The sequence below is a fragment of the Dermacentor silvarum genome, chromosome 4, assembly GCF_013339745.2.
Source record: "Dermacentor silvarum isolate Dsil-2018 chromosome 4, BIME_Dsil_1.4, whole genome shotgun sequence".
In the NCBI taxonomy this organism is placed as follows: domain Eukaryota; kingdom Metazoa; phylum Arthropoda; class Arachnida; order Ixodida; family Ixodidae; genus Dermacentor; species Dermacentor silvarum.
In genome coordinates, this window is record NC_051157.2 from 121,753,187 (window position 1) to 121,770,017 (window position 16,831).

At 43.9% G+C, this 16,831-nt stretch overlaps 1 protein-coding gene and 1 non-coding gene across 2 annotated transcripts in view; one reads left to right on the forward strand and one right to left on the reverse strand.

Moving 5' to 3' along the window:
• Window positions 1-10,439, reverse strand: part of LOC119450608 (syntaxin-7) — a 44,155-nt gene extending 33,716 nt beyond the window's left edge. The window contains exons 1-4 of the mRNA XM_037714112.2: window positions 9,656-10,439; window positions 8,525-8,593; window positions 5,458-5,527; window positions 4,960-5,050 (exon numbers count right to left, since the gene is read on the reverse strand). Coding sequence (XP_037570040.1) covers window positions 4,960-5,050; window positions 5,458-5,527; window positions 8,525-8,593; window positions 9,656-9,758 — 333 coding nt within the window. The 5' untranslated portion in view covers window positions 9,759-10,439. The remainder of the gene's footprint in view (window positions 1-4,959; window positions 5,051-5,457; window positions 5,528-8,524; window positions 8,594-9,655) is intronic.
• An 818-nt stretch (window positions 10,440-11,257) lies between these two features.
• Trnag-gcc (transfer RNA glycine (anticodon GCC)) lies at window positions 11,258-11,328 on the forward strand. The gene has a single exon. It is a non-coding gene; the product is annotated as a tRNA-Gly (tRNA).
• Window positions 11,329-16,831: the final 5,503 nt, after the last annotated feature.

Sequence of the window (16,831 nt, forward strand, 5' to 3'; positions counted from 1 at the left end):
AAAATCAGCACACTTCAGCAATTCTTACAGCTCTGAACTCATTCGCTCAGACAGCATGTTCTTAAAGTGGATACATTCTCAAAAAATTTAATAACTTGTTTACAACTGCACTCAACATTAAATTCATCCATTACAGTAGTGCCTGCTTTGGCCTCTTAAATACAGTGAGATTTTGTTATACCAAAGTTTGATCCAACATGAAATACCTCTGTTACGTCAAATACCTGCTATAAACATTTTTGTTACACACTGAAATCATTAAGAAAATTATTTTGTAATATACCTGTGTCCACTTTATTAAGGTATGAACATGCCCAAATGTCACCACTCGCAGAGTTCATGTTGTGTACAAAATCTTGCACAAATTACCAAGCCAAGCGCAAGTGATGTACTTTAGCTGAGTGGTTACCATATCCACCTCTTAACTGCACTTTGCCACCGGGGCACGAGCTCAAATCCCAGTGGCTGTTGTGTTTTTCTTTGCCCTGTGGTGAGTATGATGAAGTGGCCTAAAGCAGCGACTTAATAACAAGGACGGACAGGTGAACACAGCAACCTCAGCTATGAGCCCTTAACTACTGTCACAGCAACACAAAACCTGTCGTGCAAATTGCTTTGTTCTCGGCAAATGCACCAGGTGAGAATGCCGGCACATTTGCCACAATGTGGATGGCTCTCACATTAAGATGTGGTGCCAGGTTGATCAATGCAACTAAGAGTGTGCAGCGAACACTCCAATGTCTAAGTGCCAAGGTACAACTTTTTAGGGGCACCCTTAGGTTGGGTGCTCGTATTTCAAGACTATTAGGATTAAGCAAGCTGTGCAAGTGTTAATAAAAAGAAGTTTTTTTTTTCTGCAATTTCTTAAGGGCATTTTCCCACTTGGTTGAAAACATATACAGGAGGAGAAGAAAGAAGAAAAAAAAAAAGAAATGCTTGAAATCAAAGTAGGTGTGGTCAGGTGCTAGCACATCAATACTTCGCACCAAAAAATTTGGAACACCAGCTGTAACTCACTCTTCAGTTGCTACAGTGTAGAGTAATTGTTCATCCTTTCTCAGGCTCCAAACTAATTTACGAAGAAAACGTGCTCTCACAGGGCATACCACAATATTCTCAATAACTGCGATGAACACAACATTGAATTTGTCCCTTAAATTCATCCATTAAACTATTATGGTGTTGTGGCACCCACAGTGGTTTACAACACCAAAGCAAGGAAAAGCCAAAAAGTTTTGGTTAACTGCAAAAAGCAACAATGCGGCTCACTACAATGCACCAAGTTTCAGAGCTGCGCCACAACTAGAGAAAAAAACAAGTATGCGACAGTCCCTGGTGATAATACATTAGCTGTTTGTGTGACCTTATGGAAAGTGACAATGAGAGAGCAAACTTGCACTCGCAGTTCACCTGATAAGCGATATGATAGCTGATGCACTCTTATCTTCTGACAGGTTCGTGCTAGAGCAAGAAGGCACGGTTTTCTAAACTGTGATGGCCTACAGGCTACATTTTAAACAAACGATTGGCAGAGGTTAACCCACCTTTGTTAAAAAAAATTGTGCTTTTCAATCATTCCCAGGTAGATATAGATTATGATAAGAATGCGAAAAATTTCAAACAGCAGCTGTGCAATTATTTGTGCACAGAATCGAATTCGACATTTGGTTTGTTTTTTAATTATGAGCTTAAAATATTTTTGCACCCTCACAGTAGAAATACAGCCAGCTATTATAGATCACAGCTCCCGGAGAAAGTGTTCGGATCTGTCTGTGAACTCTGGCTGTTTCTGTAGCTGTCAATCAGTACGATGTTAACATGAACTGACATTTTCCATCCAAACAGCACAAACAGTTAAGTAGACACTAAAAAGAAAGCCTAACTTAAACTAGAAGAGTCGACGATTTTCTTTTTTTTTTAGACACTATTTGAATTTTCTTCATGGAATAAACTTGATAAAAAATACAAAAGGCCAAACTACTGACTTGAACCCTGCTCCCTAACTGTGGCACTGACATCGTTAGAGTGACATCACAAAATAAGCAGTAGTTCCACATACTTAAAAGAAGTCTTAATAAAAGCGTTCCAAGAGTTGCAAAACTGCATGTTGTACATTTTTCTTATAGTACGTAGTTTGAGAAATTCAATTCTGTGGTTCTACGTGCCAGAACCACGATCTGATTATGAGGCACACCGTAGTGGGGGACTCCGGATTAATTACGACCCCATGGGGTTCTGTAACTTGGGTCAGTATCAAATCCCGGCTCTGGCGGCCGCATTTCGATGGGGGGTGAAATGCAAAAATACTCGTGCACTGTGCATTGGGTGCACAGTAAAGAACCCCAGGTGGTCAAAATTAATGCGGAATTTTCCATTACTGCATGCCTCATAATCATATCATGGTTTTGGCACGTATTTAATTTCTTGTTCTTGCCCCGAACAATGAATGAGTGGTATAGGCTTGATTCACAAGTTTTCATAGATTGTCAATCAGCCGACTCTCTTCAGTAACAGCTGGAAACCCTTTTTACATAAGTATTGTATAAGGTCTTGTATAATAATTTGTGTTGTACTGTATATGTTATCCTGTATATTTGTGTATTGCTTTCCCCACTCTTGTAACAGCCCGACAGGACTTACCATATTGTAAATAAAATAGAAAAATAAAATATAAAACCCCAGAATTTAATCAGTGATGATGCAGTGTTTATTAAAAGCACAAATGAAGTATTAGGAACAAGCAAGTAGTTTCTCCGCATGTTCAGGATTCTTCAGAAAGTGCAAATGACTGCTGTATCGACTAAAGCATGGCTACTTAAGCGACGTCGCCTGCTTCACTACACAAGTTCTTGTTTTATGTCTATACTATGCACACGGGGGTGAAAATTTACCTTACATTAGCTCCAATTTTATGTTTCATTTTGTGCAGTTGACGTTTAAAAATATACTAAACGTATTAAAAATATTTGCATTTATGAATAGTGACTATTCAATTCAAAGACCGAATCGAACAGGATTCTATTTGTTATTCTAAAGTTTCGAATATTTGAACACCCCTGTTTGTTATCAATTGATACCATTGCTAAACATTTTAAAGTTTATGGATTATGTAATAACATGGATGACACCAAGGACGACAATTTTGCATAGTGTGCTGATGAGGTAGAGAGCCCCTGCAACATCGAGAGTGACAAAGAATGAAGCAGAACTTGATCAGCAGTGATGAACCTTGCATAAATGTGTGTGTAGTGCATAACCACTGTCTGCATTATTCTGCACATCATTTGACACAGCGTTCGCAGTTTTACCGGGTGGTCATGTGCCGTTCCCGACTCATGCAAGAGACGTACCCTAGTAAATTCCTCTACCCCCAAAAATACGAAGTGCGGGTCTTACACAAGTAAATGTGGTATTAAAGGGAACCACCTCAAATATTTTTTGAACATTTCAAGTAAAGATGTACATGGAGTTCACAATGCCGTCACGATCAACGATGCCAAATGCTGCAGCGCTACGCGCTGCGGGCACGCCACAAAATCAAAAAACAATGCAGTCCTACTCTCCTGGCCTTTCCGGTATCCCCAGCGGTCGTCACGATGTCAGCAGGGTGAATCTGGTGATGTCAGCGGCGATGACGATGCCCATTGGTCGAACAAGAACCTACGACTTCTGGTTTGTCTGCTAGCAGGTACGCGTGCTCCCTGCTCTTCCTCGTCATGTTGCTCGCTTGCGAGTCCTTGCGAATCGGTATTTACAGCTCGCAACGCAAGTGCCAAATCACTCGCGTTCCAAGACAGTCGTGCTTAGCGGTCTGATTAGCTGCGCGAACAGAGTGCGACAGTGTTGGCCTTTCTAGATGAGCGCGCAACACAGGGTCTATAGCGGCACGCTTCGCATGAACACGGGCCGACACCGCAGCAACAGCGGGTAGCCGAGAAGAGCTAAGTCCACGTCCCCATTACCGGCACGGTAACTCGCGGCATGCCGTTTGCCATTCGCGCGACACCGTTCGATGGCGCCGATATCGTCGCTAGGCCTTTTCCGGCTCACTTCAAAGCTAAAACGGACTGGCGCTTTGGAATGAATTACCGACGCTCACAAGCCGCAATATTTTCTTACCATTGTTATCGCTCTTCGCAATAATTGTACACGAAGAAGAAAACACAGCTTATATTAGCGGCGCCGTCGGCTGCGAATGCGAGCACAGCCGAGCCGGTCATCTCCTGTCGGTAGCCGTGCACGGCAGCTGAGCTCGACAAGTATCGGAGCTCTCGAGTTCATGTTTAACGTTTGACAGTGGATATCGTTCTTCATAAAATGTACAATTTACGCATCACTTTATCTAGGGAAAACTATTTTGCTTGGAACAGAAGCTGCAGCCGATGTTTTCGTCGCCGATGGTGGAGGCGGGCAGCTTCGCAGTCGTCGATTGGCCCGTTGATCGCGCTGCGGGCGGTGTGCCGACCGAACTGCCATCTACTTTGAACACATGTTCTATGGCACTGGAGGCTGGTTCGCTGTCGATATATGTGCCGCTAGCGTGGACGTGCCTTAACCGGAAGTAGGCAGTGTTTTAAGAAGCACGTTGGCGATGACGTATGTGACGTGACATTTGGAGAAGCGCTCGGCGAGGAGGGGAGACCAGCCAACGGGGAGAGTAGCAAAGGAAAGAGCGAAACGAGCGAGGGCCGTTTTTCGATCATCAAACGCGTGTAACTCCGCTATCACCGGCACCATTTCGAAAAATTCTCGCGGCCACGTGTTCATTGTAGACTCGTGCATAACTGCAACACCACAACTAAATTTCGACCTCTGGGTGGTTTAGGGTGGTTTAAGTCAAACTGGCCCCTCAGGTTTAGAATAAAGGGTCACACCCAACTTCCGCCATATTGTTACAGTAGCCACATCAACCACAAAACAACACATGAAAGTCTTAAGGCAAAAATGTGGAATCTGCACCTTGTCTCCGTGGGCCACTAGTGTTCCCAGGTCTTGCAGCGCAGTCGTGGTGCTCTTGATGGTCAGGTTGGCATTTTGCTGCGTCATGTGGCTGCAGAGAGTGGCATGTAGATTGTAAGGCAAACAACACTAGATGCATTGATGCCAGCACTAAACAATGAGATGGCGGCGCATCTAGAGCTCTTTTGCTCCTTGCTCCATTTGCTGACACCAACCCCCAAGGGCACGAAACAACTGTGGTTGTTGCCAGTGCAAGAGGAACTATGGCTTACTTTCCATCCATGTTATTTTCAGGCCGCGTAGTTGACAAACAGTATGTTGAATGAACGAGACGCAAAAGGTGAGGCAACTCCGCAGAGTGCAGTTCGCTACATTCAGGCATCATGTTGAATGGTACACTAGTTGGAAGTGTAGTTGTTAGCGACCGTTCCCAAAAGAAATCTTGACTTGCTGCAGTTAAGATCAATTAGCGTAACTAGCAAGCAAAGCGTAACTCACAGCTTCTCTCTGAAGGCGTCAGTGTCCGCCTGCGTACCCAGCTGTCTAGCGGCACGATCAAGAGTGGCAGCTGCAAGGAAGAAAAGAAAGCATCATGGCGGGGCATTTTTTTAATTTCTGTTTTCTTTAACAGTCACAAATGTTTTGATCACTTCTGACACAGTATAAAGGGGACGAAAGACATGGAAAGAAGCATACAGGTCAGGAGCTGACTAACAAATGACATTTTTATAAAAAAAATGCAAGTAGGAATATTAGTAGGAATAAATACTCAAGTAGGAATACACTCAAGTGATGACACCTTTGTGCAAATGTATTTCACTCTCAAACAAGGAAATACAGGGAACTGATATGCAAATATCAGACATTTTTCTGAAGTAGAATGCACACACAATTTAAATGCACCCTCTATCATGACTAGAGATCATAGATTGGTGCCCAAAAGAAGGATTACTATGGGTTCTTCCAGCTGTCACTGCATCCCCACGAAACAAGCCACCTTACACAACCTCCATAGTTGCTTCAGGTATTCACACCGAGATTGTTTAAATGTTTCATGAATGCCCATCGCAGTTTCAAGCTATGCTAACTGTAGCGATGACAAATTCCAAGTACAAGCAAGTTTTCTTTTAACCAAGTACAGCCACTGCCACAAAGCCGGGCCCTTATGTTTGACAGCATGAGCAGTATTTATTATAGTAAAACTGGTTCTGAAGGGACACTGATAGGTAAATTAAAGGTATGCATTCAGACCCCCCAAAAACAAATGCATGCATCCATCTAAAAAACAGCGCAACCACAGTGGTGAACTACAAAGGCACACTAACGTTCAGCAGATACACAGATTGTTTGAAGCGAGCTTGAAAAAGAAAAGATTAAGGAGAGCCACTGAAGCAGAACCTTGGTTCCACCATTAACACTGGAAGCTGCTACACTGCTGGGCTTTGAGCTAAACATAGGGTTACTATTGCAGCAAGGCAATGTGATCATAGCAACAAGTCATAAAAAAATTGCCACAAAGGCAAATTGTTGCAAAAAGCAAGCAATGGACCAACTAAGCGTTGTCGGCTGTGCCAATGAGCTTCTACTTCGGTAGCTCTTCATCATATCTTTTTTTCAAGCAAAGCTTTCCTTGCCTGCCCACCCCTGGTACTGCGTAGCTGCTTCGGCTGGGTCAGTTGATATCTAGCGGGATATGTTTTGGGATATGCATATAAATATTGTAGGTGTACCTAATGCAAGCCCCAGCTATTAGGCTTACATCAGCCTTGTAGGCTGACCAACAAAGTAGTGCCAGTTGGTGCACCTAATAAATCACAACATAAAACCTGTACATACTATGTTGGCTGACAGATTTCTAAAGCACAGAGATCTCTAAATGAAACACGACATTCAGTGGCTTTGCTGATCCATTTGAATTTCTTTGATTTGTCCATTAGGCATGTGTAGAGTCGGGTTTTACAGTTTTTTAATATTCAGGGGGCTAAAATTAGGTGTTTGTACTTTTAAAGAGAAATACCGAGGAGGCCAGCACGAGTGGTGTTCTCAGGACTTCGTTCCAGCAGATATTCTTTAAACTCATCTTTTCGAGACTGCAGGTCGGGGTGAACTTCAGGAAGAAATCGGGTTTAACTCGATTTTCATAAAACTTACCTGGGTTGCAAAAGTCGGGGATTATCAGGTTTTACTGAAAAACAAAGTACCCTAGGCACGCGCCACTTGGTGTGTGCCAATTCTTGGCCAATCCTCTGGAATGGGTATGCATCCCTGTGACCCAAGATATATAGGATCCTTAAACGTATTTAGATATGTGTCATGCTTCTTGGTGCCCCGTACACCTATCAATGCCATACTTCCCTTGAAGGGGTACGGACATGTTATTTTATAATGTTCAGTTCTTTGCGTTAAATGCAGGCTAAATATATTAAAGGTGTTTATCTCTTATATTCACCCGAATTATTAATGATACACATCTGCTTAGAAAAAAAAAAGATACCTTTCCTGAGCACTAGCGTAAGGTCGGAAAGTAATTATCTGAATGAAACGAAGCTAATTAAATTAGCTCACGCAAAGAAGCGAAACAAACTCCAAAGCACGATGCAAACTAGTTTGACGAGTGCTACTTGTCTCTAGCATGCAACACACAAGCAGTTGTGGGTGGGATGAGTGCATCTCATCTAGGACGAGCATTATTTAATCTGGGACAGCTGGGACAAGTAGTGCCTAGGCTTGGTAGCTGATAGGTTAACATGCTCATCCTTGTCCAGTATGTTGCTGCAGCGAAACATAGAAGCGGACACCACACTACCATGCTCACGAACGCTTATGCACACAGTCGGGTATTATATCGCCAGCTTTGTTGTTCAGACAATTTGTGAACCCAATACTATTTTGATAGCTTGAGCATCTTGGTGGGGCAGCTCCAACAACAAAGACATAAGGAAGGAAAAATACAAGACAGCACTGTGTCTTCGTTCCTTGTGTCTTCATCGGTTGCACTGCCCCACCGACCAGTACCAACTTGCCCAAATGTCGAATCTTCTTCAATACCATTTGTATAATTTCCTATTCAACAGCAGTAAAAGTGAGGCGACTAGAAACGGTGAGATGACTGGTGCGTGTTCAACAAAGTTTGTGCTTGCAAACTCTGAATTCAAGTCTTTAAGTTTACTTCATCTTCCAGGTCACTCCGAGTGTGTAGGTTACATTCCTGTGACACCTTATCAACTGCTCATGCAAGGAAGGTAGCAAAATCATCAAACACTGGCAACACCTGAAAAAAAAAAAAAAAAAAAGGCGGCCTCTGCCGGCCGAAAGTGAGACAAGTTGCAATGCTAGTCACACATGGGCTTGTGTGTACATTAAGCAGAACAAAGTCATAGTCATTCATGCCTCATGACAAGTGATGGCTGGCGGCAACACGAAAATGCCACGTGTAGTGCTACCGAAAATTGTCTTCATTCAACACATATTTGTGCTCGCATTGCTGTTAGTAGGACAGCGTGGGAAGTTTTAACGGTGATTCGCTGTAACTGCTGGAAAGCATGCAAGTTTTGCATTTACTCACAGTCATTGTTGATGGCAAATATGCTAGAGCTGATGTTGTCGCACAGCTGGTGGTATCGTTGAGACGTATCTGGTGGGCAAAAAAGAAAGCAGCAGGTTTTGGAATCAGTGGTAAAGTAGACGGCATCATTTTAAAGCACCGGTTGAAGCATGCAGATTGCATGAGGCACATGTAGCTATACCTTCTAACATTTAACTGGGACATTAAGCACTCTCACCAGCAGAACTTCTAATTGCAACAACACCGTTATTGGTGAACAATAGCGCCGCTTCTCCGGGCAAGTGATAAGATAAAGAAGTGCTGCATATTGCAACCCAGCACTGTATGTCGCAATTTAATCAAATGTTGGCATGAATAAGAAAGGCACATATTCACATCTGCAAGTGGACAGCGCCCGAGACAAAGATGAAGGTTTTGGGGGATGATATTTAAACAGTGAAAACAGTGAGCAATGTCACACTGAATATTGGTGACACCATGATAATAACAATATCCATTTCCTTGCATGTTAAAGTTATAAAAGAAGCAGGACAAATTTGCAGGTGCGAATGATTTGTACGCTCATACATTGACTGTTTTAAATTTCCTGCGCTGTTCACCTAGAGAGAGATATGTAACTGTCTTTGCTCTTATTCACAAAACAATTGGTCATTTCTCAGCTCCCAATATTGCCAACTGCTACACATGAAACACGTGCTGCCTTCGAAAGAAAACACAGGTCCCTTTGACTTTAGTAGAAGAGCTTTCTTCACCAATGTCATTAAATGACGATGAAGGGAACGGACTGCACTGCCTCGGCTAAAATTAATAGACCAGACAGGTAAACAATCTATGACTGGGTAAACGTGGCTAGCAGTGTGTCGTGCTTGCATCTGAACATTTCAAATGTAATCGCTCACAATCCGCGTTTATAGGTGCGTTTCTATAGAATGCGCCATGATGACTGCGATATGCAGGTAATGTCACCGATGACAAGTGCTATCGACAAGATCGAGTGGACCGTGTAATGAAAACGTACCTAAGTAAACTGCTGATCATTTTACAGAACAGATACGATTCCCACGGTCCCAGCTGTCTTGCTCGTTTGCTAAAGCGTGCCCGCTAGCGAAACTGTCCCCGCGGTGAACCTACCGATTGATGCTCGTGACGGGCTTTCCATGCTGCCGAATCCTTGCTGCGTGCTGCCGTAGTTCTGGGCGGTGCGGCCGCCGCCGGGACTGTTCCACAGAGACATCGGGCTGTCGGGGGGAGAGCCTTGTCAAAAGCACCTGCCGGAACTGGGCACACCCACCAATCAGCACCGGCAAGACCGACGAGGCGGTCGAGACACCGGTATCACCGCTGTCGCAGCGGTGACAATCAACGTCACACCGTTCATACGCTGCACGGCGAAATGAGAAAACAATGTCAACGTGCTACGGAACGCATACACGCACACCACCCCGCGAACGGCAGTCGCAACAGCTGTTAGGGGACGGACGGCCGCACGGATCCCGTACGTGGGGTTCAAACACGGGCAGTTCACTTCGTTTCGAGATTGGTGATCAGCTGGTACTAGTCGGTTACGGAAGGCGCAAACCGCTCCGCCGTATACTAGGAGTAAATACTGTCCCCGCTACGCACCGCCGCCAACAGGGGCATGCACTACGAAGAGAAGCAGAAAGATTGTTCCGGAACAGATTGGGCGATACTGATATGACTCTACCCAGAGATAAGCAATCTTGTAGGCTGATTAGGTATTGGCAGTAGAGGCCAAGGCCTCTGCAAGGAAACGCAGAATGCGCTGCCGAGAGCTACTGGACAACTGTGAATTCAATATGGGCAGTGACAACTGCATAGTAAACACAACATGAAAGCAGCATAGCATACACAAAACTTTCGGCAGCAGACGAGTGGAGGAATGAGAGCGAACGGAGCGTAGTGGGCGGAAGATCCGCGGTAACGAGCGCAAAAGCACTTTAATGTAACGGATAAATGCATAGCCTCCGAGAGTACGGAAAGTACGAGTACTGGAAAGACAACGCGCGACGCTCTATCTCAAAGGCGCTTTTTTTTTTTTTTTTTTTATCTCTATCACGGAAGACGCCACTTGGCAGCGGCAAATGAAAACGATCAGGCACGGTCGTTTTGAATAATTCTGTTTGTGATAGTCACAAGAAGGCGGGATCTTGTCGGATACTGCTGGCGTCTAGCGAGGTACGCACCTGTTGTCGAGGAGCCATCGCCTGGCGGAAGTGTTTGCCGCAGCAATGCCTCCTTTACCAGTACAGGAGGCATTGGCCGCATCATAGCCCCCTACGGCCGCAGCAAGTGGCCAAAACGTCAAAGGGTGACATGACGTCGTTTGACATGCGTAGACACCCTTGAGTCATCCACCCATCTCGTTTTATTGCGTATATGATTGCTCGGGAACTAACGACGATTTCTTGTGAGTCTCTAACCGTTTTCTTCGGCCAATCCCGAGGAATGTGCAGCTGAAGGGTAGTTCTCGTGCTTCGTTTTCAGCATTTCGTCCATGACTGACTTCCCTTTTGGCATCCAACATTTCCTGAAAAATATATGAAACGTTCCACATCTTCAGCTGACATGGCAGCGACGTACCCGGATCGCGTTTTGCAACGTTTCAGGATGCTACTTATTTGGTTGATTAAAGCAGCGATTAGATACTCAAGTAATTAGATTAGGTTAGGTAATATACTATTTATAGGCAGCGGTACCATCTCATAACCGTCGGCGTCGGTGGTTCAGTGGTAGAATACTCGCCTGCCACGCGGGTGGCCCGGGTTCGATTCCCGGCCGACGCAGTTTTTTTTTTTTTTTTCATTTTGTTCAAGTCGTTTATTATTTTATTCTTTTTTTTCTGGGCGCACATGTACTGTTTGTTACATGCACGCTCCTAGTCTTTAGTAGGCACTTTACTATCGGGAGCTCTAACTTTGAATACGGTACATTTTCTGTATGCGGCAGATACGTGCAGCGCAATTCACGGTGCCGCGAGGGTCAGAACGCGATACTCTTTAGCTGTGCCGCATGAGAAGAGGCTCGTACGTTAGGCTCAGGTAATCCACTGTAGGACGTAAATAAGTGGCTTCGATGCGCGCGCACCACACGTCCATTGCTTGTCTCAGCTACCCCCTTTTTTTTTTTTTTTTGCTTTATGGAGTTAGTGTGATCACAAGACTGCCAGCATAATATAAATACTGTTAATCTTTTGTTAACAGTCATATCCCACTAATTTGTTGTAATGCTTGTCCCGATCGTAAAGAATTCTGGGAATTAAAACTTTACGGGTGACCACGCTTCAGATATCTTTGTAATTTACTGCGCTAAGTCTCTAAATCACGAATATTGGTTCTCGAGGTATTATTGGGAAAACAAACACAGTGCCATTGTTAGAATGAGTGAGTACTCATCTTGCGACCTTAATAGATGCGATTTGAAACTGATAATTGCGCTGGGTTGAGTGTGAATTTATTACATAACAGAGACAGAATGTTCTAGTATGAAGATTAATTAATTTTGCTCAATAAATGAAGTTCATGAAATTTTATTCAAATAATAATTATCCTGTATTTACTGTAAGAAATGGCGCGAAATGTTACTCGTACATAGAAGAATATCAATCTAAAACCTGAAGACGAAAGAAAGCACGGCAACATCGCTACCTCTTGTAAAATTATACAGTGACACAATATCAATAATCAAATCATGCCCATTGCAAAAATGCTGCAAACACATGATCAGTTCAGTCTCAAATTTGAAGACTATGAAAGTATTTTGAAAAGAAGACTGAAAATTCGAAGAATAAAAAAAAAAAAATTAATCGACGAAGGATTTCTCGCGGCCTCAGTTTTTATTCATCTAGCGCAAGCATTTGACAGCATAAATCATAACATTTTATTCGCTAAGCTCGAGGCAATTGGCATTTGTGGTTCTGCCATTTCACTACTGAAAAGCTACTTATATAACAGAGATTGAGTTATTTCTATTTCCAATATTTATTCTCGACAGCGAACCAATAACATTGGTGTGCCCCAAGGCTCTATCCTGGGGCCACTTCTGTTTTGGATTGATATTGTTACATAGCTTGATGCCCAAGGCTATTATCAATTTATTTGCAGGGAAGCCAATGGAGGTCGAGATGTAGATGTCTATGTAGAGCCTTGTTGGTAGTAGCCAGGGGCGGATCCAGGTTTTTTCTGAGGGGGGGTCAGCTTCTGTCAATGATGATGATGATGATGATGATAGTAGCCTTTCTTATTTACCGAAATTTACCGTTTTTCTTCACGGCAAACCCGCATTTATAGGGATAAAGCGACACCTGTAGCCCTCCATGGTGGCTCAGTCAGCTCAGGCGTTGAGCACGAGATCGCGGGATCAAATACCGGCCGCGGCGGCCGCATTTCGATGGAGGCGAAATGCAAAAACGCCCGTGTTCTTGCGTTGTAGTGCACGTTAAAAAACCCCAGGTGGTCAAAATTATTCCGGAGCCTTCCACTACGGCGTGCCTCATAATCGGAACTGGTTTTGGCACGTAAAACCACAGAAAGAGGAAGAAGACCTGTAGCGAAGCCAGGTATCGGTTCCTCCGAGCTTATAGGAAAAGGACGTTACCCAATACAGCCATGTGCTTGGCGGCTGCGCCTGATAATACAGGGTGTTCAAAACTATAGAGCTTTATGGTTTTCTTAAAGTTAGGCACTGGGAGGCATGCGAAGATCACCTGTGCAAAGAAAGTTATGTGGTTAAGGGGGCACAAAGTGAGATGATAATTATGGGTGTGAGCAGTCCAATTAACTAAAATTGAACAATTATTTTTTGTTGACTGCAGTAAGTGGGTATGTTTGTATTGAAAACTTAGAGACAGTCGAGTTTCTACACAGTGTCAGTCGGAAGAAATATTCTAGCGTGTCCGTGCTCCGAGATATCAGACTCCAAATTTCACTTGTCGTACTGCGCAGAATAATCGAGAATAAAGACGCGACAATTCTTATGAATTCCCGTGAATGATCATGAAGCTCAGTGACCACTTCTGTGGAGGGATGGCGGTGCCATCTTCTCTCTTGAGTCGTGGTGGTGTGTTGACTAGAGGAAAGTTCTTGAATACGTTCGTAACGGTCCGCTCCAACGCAGCAACCACTACGCTGGTTGTTTACGATATGCGAATCACCGCGTATGAAGACTCACGACGCCACCTACAAGAATAACGATGTGGCGTAGTAGGCGAGAGCGCGAGCCAGCGTCTTCATGTTTTGTTTCCCACGCGACGTCATCCTTTTATACAAGGCGCGCATCTGCTCCCGTTTCTCTAACCACGCGACGCCATCCTAGGCCCGCGCGCTGGCGTTGGCCGCTGACGTCACGCTCCCCCACTTTGCAGCCGCGGCTCGAGGCTTCGCCTCGCTCCGCGAGAACGCCCAATCAGGTAAACGGATCCGGTGGGCTTGAGCCTCCTATGTTTAATGTACGACAATAAAACTGCGAAGTTACAATGAAAAACTTGTAGCGTACGAACGGTACTGTGCTCGTACTGGATATTGTCAACGTGTAACTGTGATCACAATGAGTGCTACAGTTAAAAAACGTTGCCTATGCATAGTTCTTAGTTTAGCTGTTAGTTGTTATTATTTATATATGAACACTTCAGCAAGAGATCTCTTTCATTAAGCAGGTTGGTCGCGGAACCGATGACAGCCAATGAGGCAACCGTTGACAGCCCAAGAGGAAACTAAGTTAATCAGGCGCGAAGGCGCTCGAGCGGACCTCGGCGTGTTTGGCAAAAGAGACGTCCCCTCGTTCATTCGACGCCACCGACGGGACGAGTAAGGCACGGCAGGCGCCAGGAGGTCCAAGGTGTTCATGAGAAAAAATAACTACGGCAACTTCGCGACACCACACTCCTACGGAATACAACTAAGCTTGTGAGCGAGCTAGCTTTACTTCTACATGGCTGATACCACTGGTACTCGCGAAAAATACTTTTGAAGAATGCTGGTGGCCATATTTTTTTTGCCATCCCCCTGTCAGCGAGGGGGCGATGCAGAAATCTGAGGGGGGGTCAGGACATCCGGACATCGGCGCCCGTGTGCAATCCCACTCTGGGGGATTGGCCAAAAACCGGATAGTTGAACACAACAATAACAAAGGAGACTTATAAAATACTGCAAACATAAATTTAGTAATAGGTGCGTATTTGAGAATTAATAGGTAGATTATATCAGATGATTTTAATAGGATAAAGGAATAAATGAAAACTAAAAGAATTAACAGCGAATCATCGATTTTCTAAAAATATAACGAAACCTTAAGCTCCGATTTTACAGTCTAAGTCTTTCTGACCCTGCAATGAAATCCTGGATGGCGTCGACAACCTTCCTGTCGCTGTGCCCATGGGTAGAGGCCCCCAATGATAGTAAATTTTGAACATTTCATTCTAATCTAAGAAGGCGGAACGGTGTTTGTAAGGTTCTTTTTCTCAGTTAAGCATATCTTTGACAGACAATGAGCAAATGATCTAATGTTTCATGTTGCCCGCAATAGTGACAGTTCGGTGAAGGAACCAGACAAGCTCTGTGTAGGTAAAAATTTAGAAATGGAATTCGGCAGCGTAGTCTAGTGATTGCGACTTCAAGTGATCGCGTATGACAGAGTTTAGTATTCCAACGATGCGACAAGTGCTCAAAATCTGTGGAGTTTGTTAAAGAAGGGGCGTGAAATTCACGCAGCGTCATTTGTCTCCGAAATCTAGCCCCTATGATGAAAGCTGAAACCGGTAGGATTTGAATGACCGGGCCATTCAGGGACGCTTTCGCCAACGAATCTGCCATTTCGTTGAGAAATAGGCCCTTATCGCCCTGGCACCCAAACTAATCTAATCAAAGCTAAGTGAGGGGGCACTAAAGATCTGAACGCTCGCAAAACTGGGGAATTATCGGAAGCTGTGAGGGAGGAGCACAGAGATAAAGAATCCGTCACGATCACTGTGGAACGTGTTGATGCATTTAGTTTACGGAGGGCTAGAACTACAGCTAAAAGTTCTGCTAGAAAGATAGGCACGAAGTTTGGGAGGCGAAGAGAGAACGACCAATCAAGGATAGGAGAAAATATTCCAATTCCACACTTTTCTTCATTTTGGGAGGCGTCAGTGGCAATAACTGTCTTGATCGGCACGTGCAAAAAGTAATAATTTAAGATAGAGCTTAGCATGCTGTAAGATAGCGCCTTTGCATTTTTTGGGAAAATATCATCGTACTGAATTTTAATGGAATTGGTGTTGCAACAAACACTACTCACCTCACGAATTTGGACGTTTAACTGATCTAGGAGAACTTAAATAAAAATAAGTGGAATCACGGCCAGTACAAGCCAAAAAACAAGCCCGGCTGTGAGATAACAACTGTTTGTGAGCGCCTTATTGGGGATTCATATAGCCTTAAATATGATTGTACAGCTAACAATCGAAACCTCGTAACAAGAGAAGGGATATTAGCTTCCAGATGTCAAACTTCATTTGCTACAAATCTAGGCAGCCCTAAGCATTGTCGCAAGGCCTTCCTCTCCAGAAGGAATAAGGGGGCGAAGTTTATATGCAGGAGCTCCAGAGTACAGCACACACCCAAATTTCAATACCAGGTGAACATATATGCGGTATGTTGTTAACAGCATTGTTATTCTTATTCCTGATTGACTATTGCTCAGCCTACGCAGCAAGCCAACCGCACGAACACCTTTTGCTGCAATATAGTCAATGTGGGCCTTCCAAGACAGTGAACCGTGATATATCACGCCAAGATACTTGACAGTCTCTACTTGTGGAATAATATTTAGATGATAAGTGAGAGAAATATATATCGGGTTCTTTAATGGAAACGCGAGCACTGAGCATTTGTTAACGTTGAGACAGAGATGCATCGCATCAAGCCATCTTTCTATAACACACAGGTATGTCTGTAATATTTGATAAGTTTTTGTATGTCACTGGCCGATGAGAAAAACGCTATGTCATCAGCGTACACGTAAGTATGTACGTCATCATGATATGGTATAGAACTCATTAGAATAATAAATAAGCCTGGAGAAAGTGCTGCCCCTTGTGGAACGCCTCTTGACTGCGCGTACCTATAGCCGTAGAAATGCCGGTTTGGAAGCAATAAAATTCTCTGTTCCTTAAAAATTCTGCAATCCATGCTTGAAGGTATTTTTGGAAGTTAAAGTTCTGAAACTGATTGATGAATATCACATGTTCAACACTATCATATGCTTTTGAGATATCTAGAGTGACCAATGCCGCATACTGCCTTTGGCGCC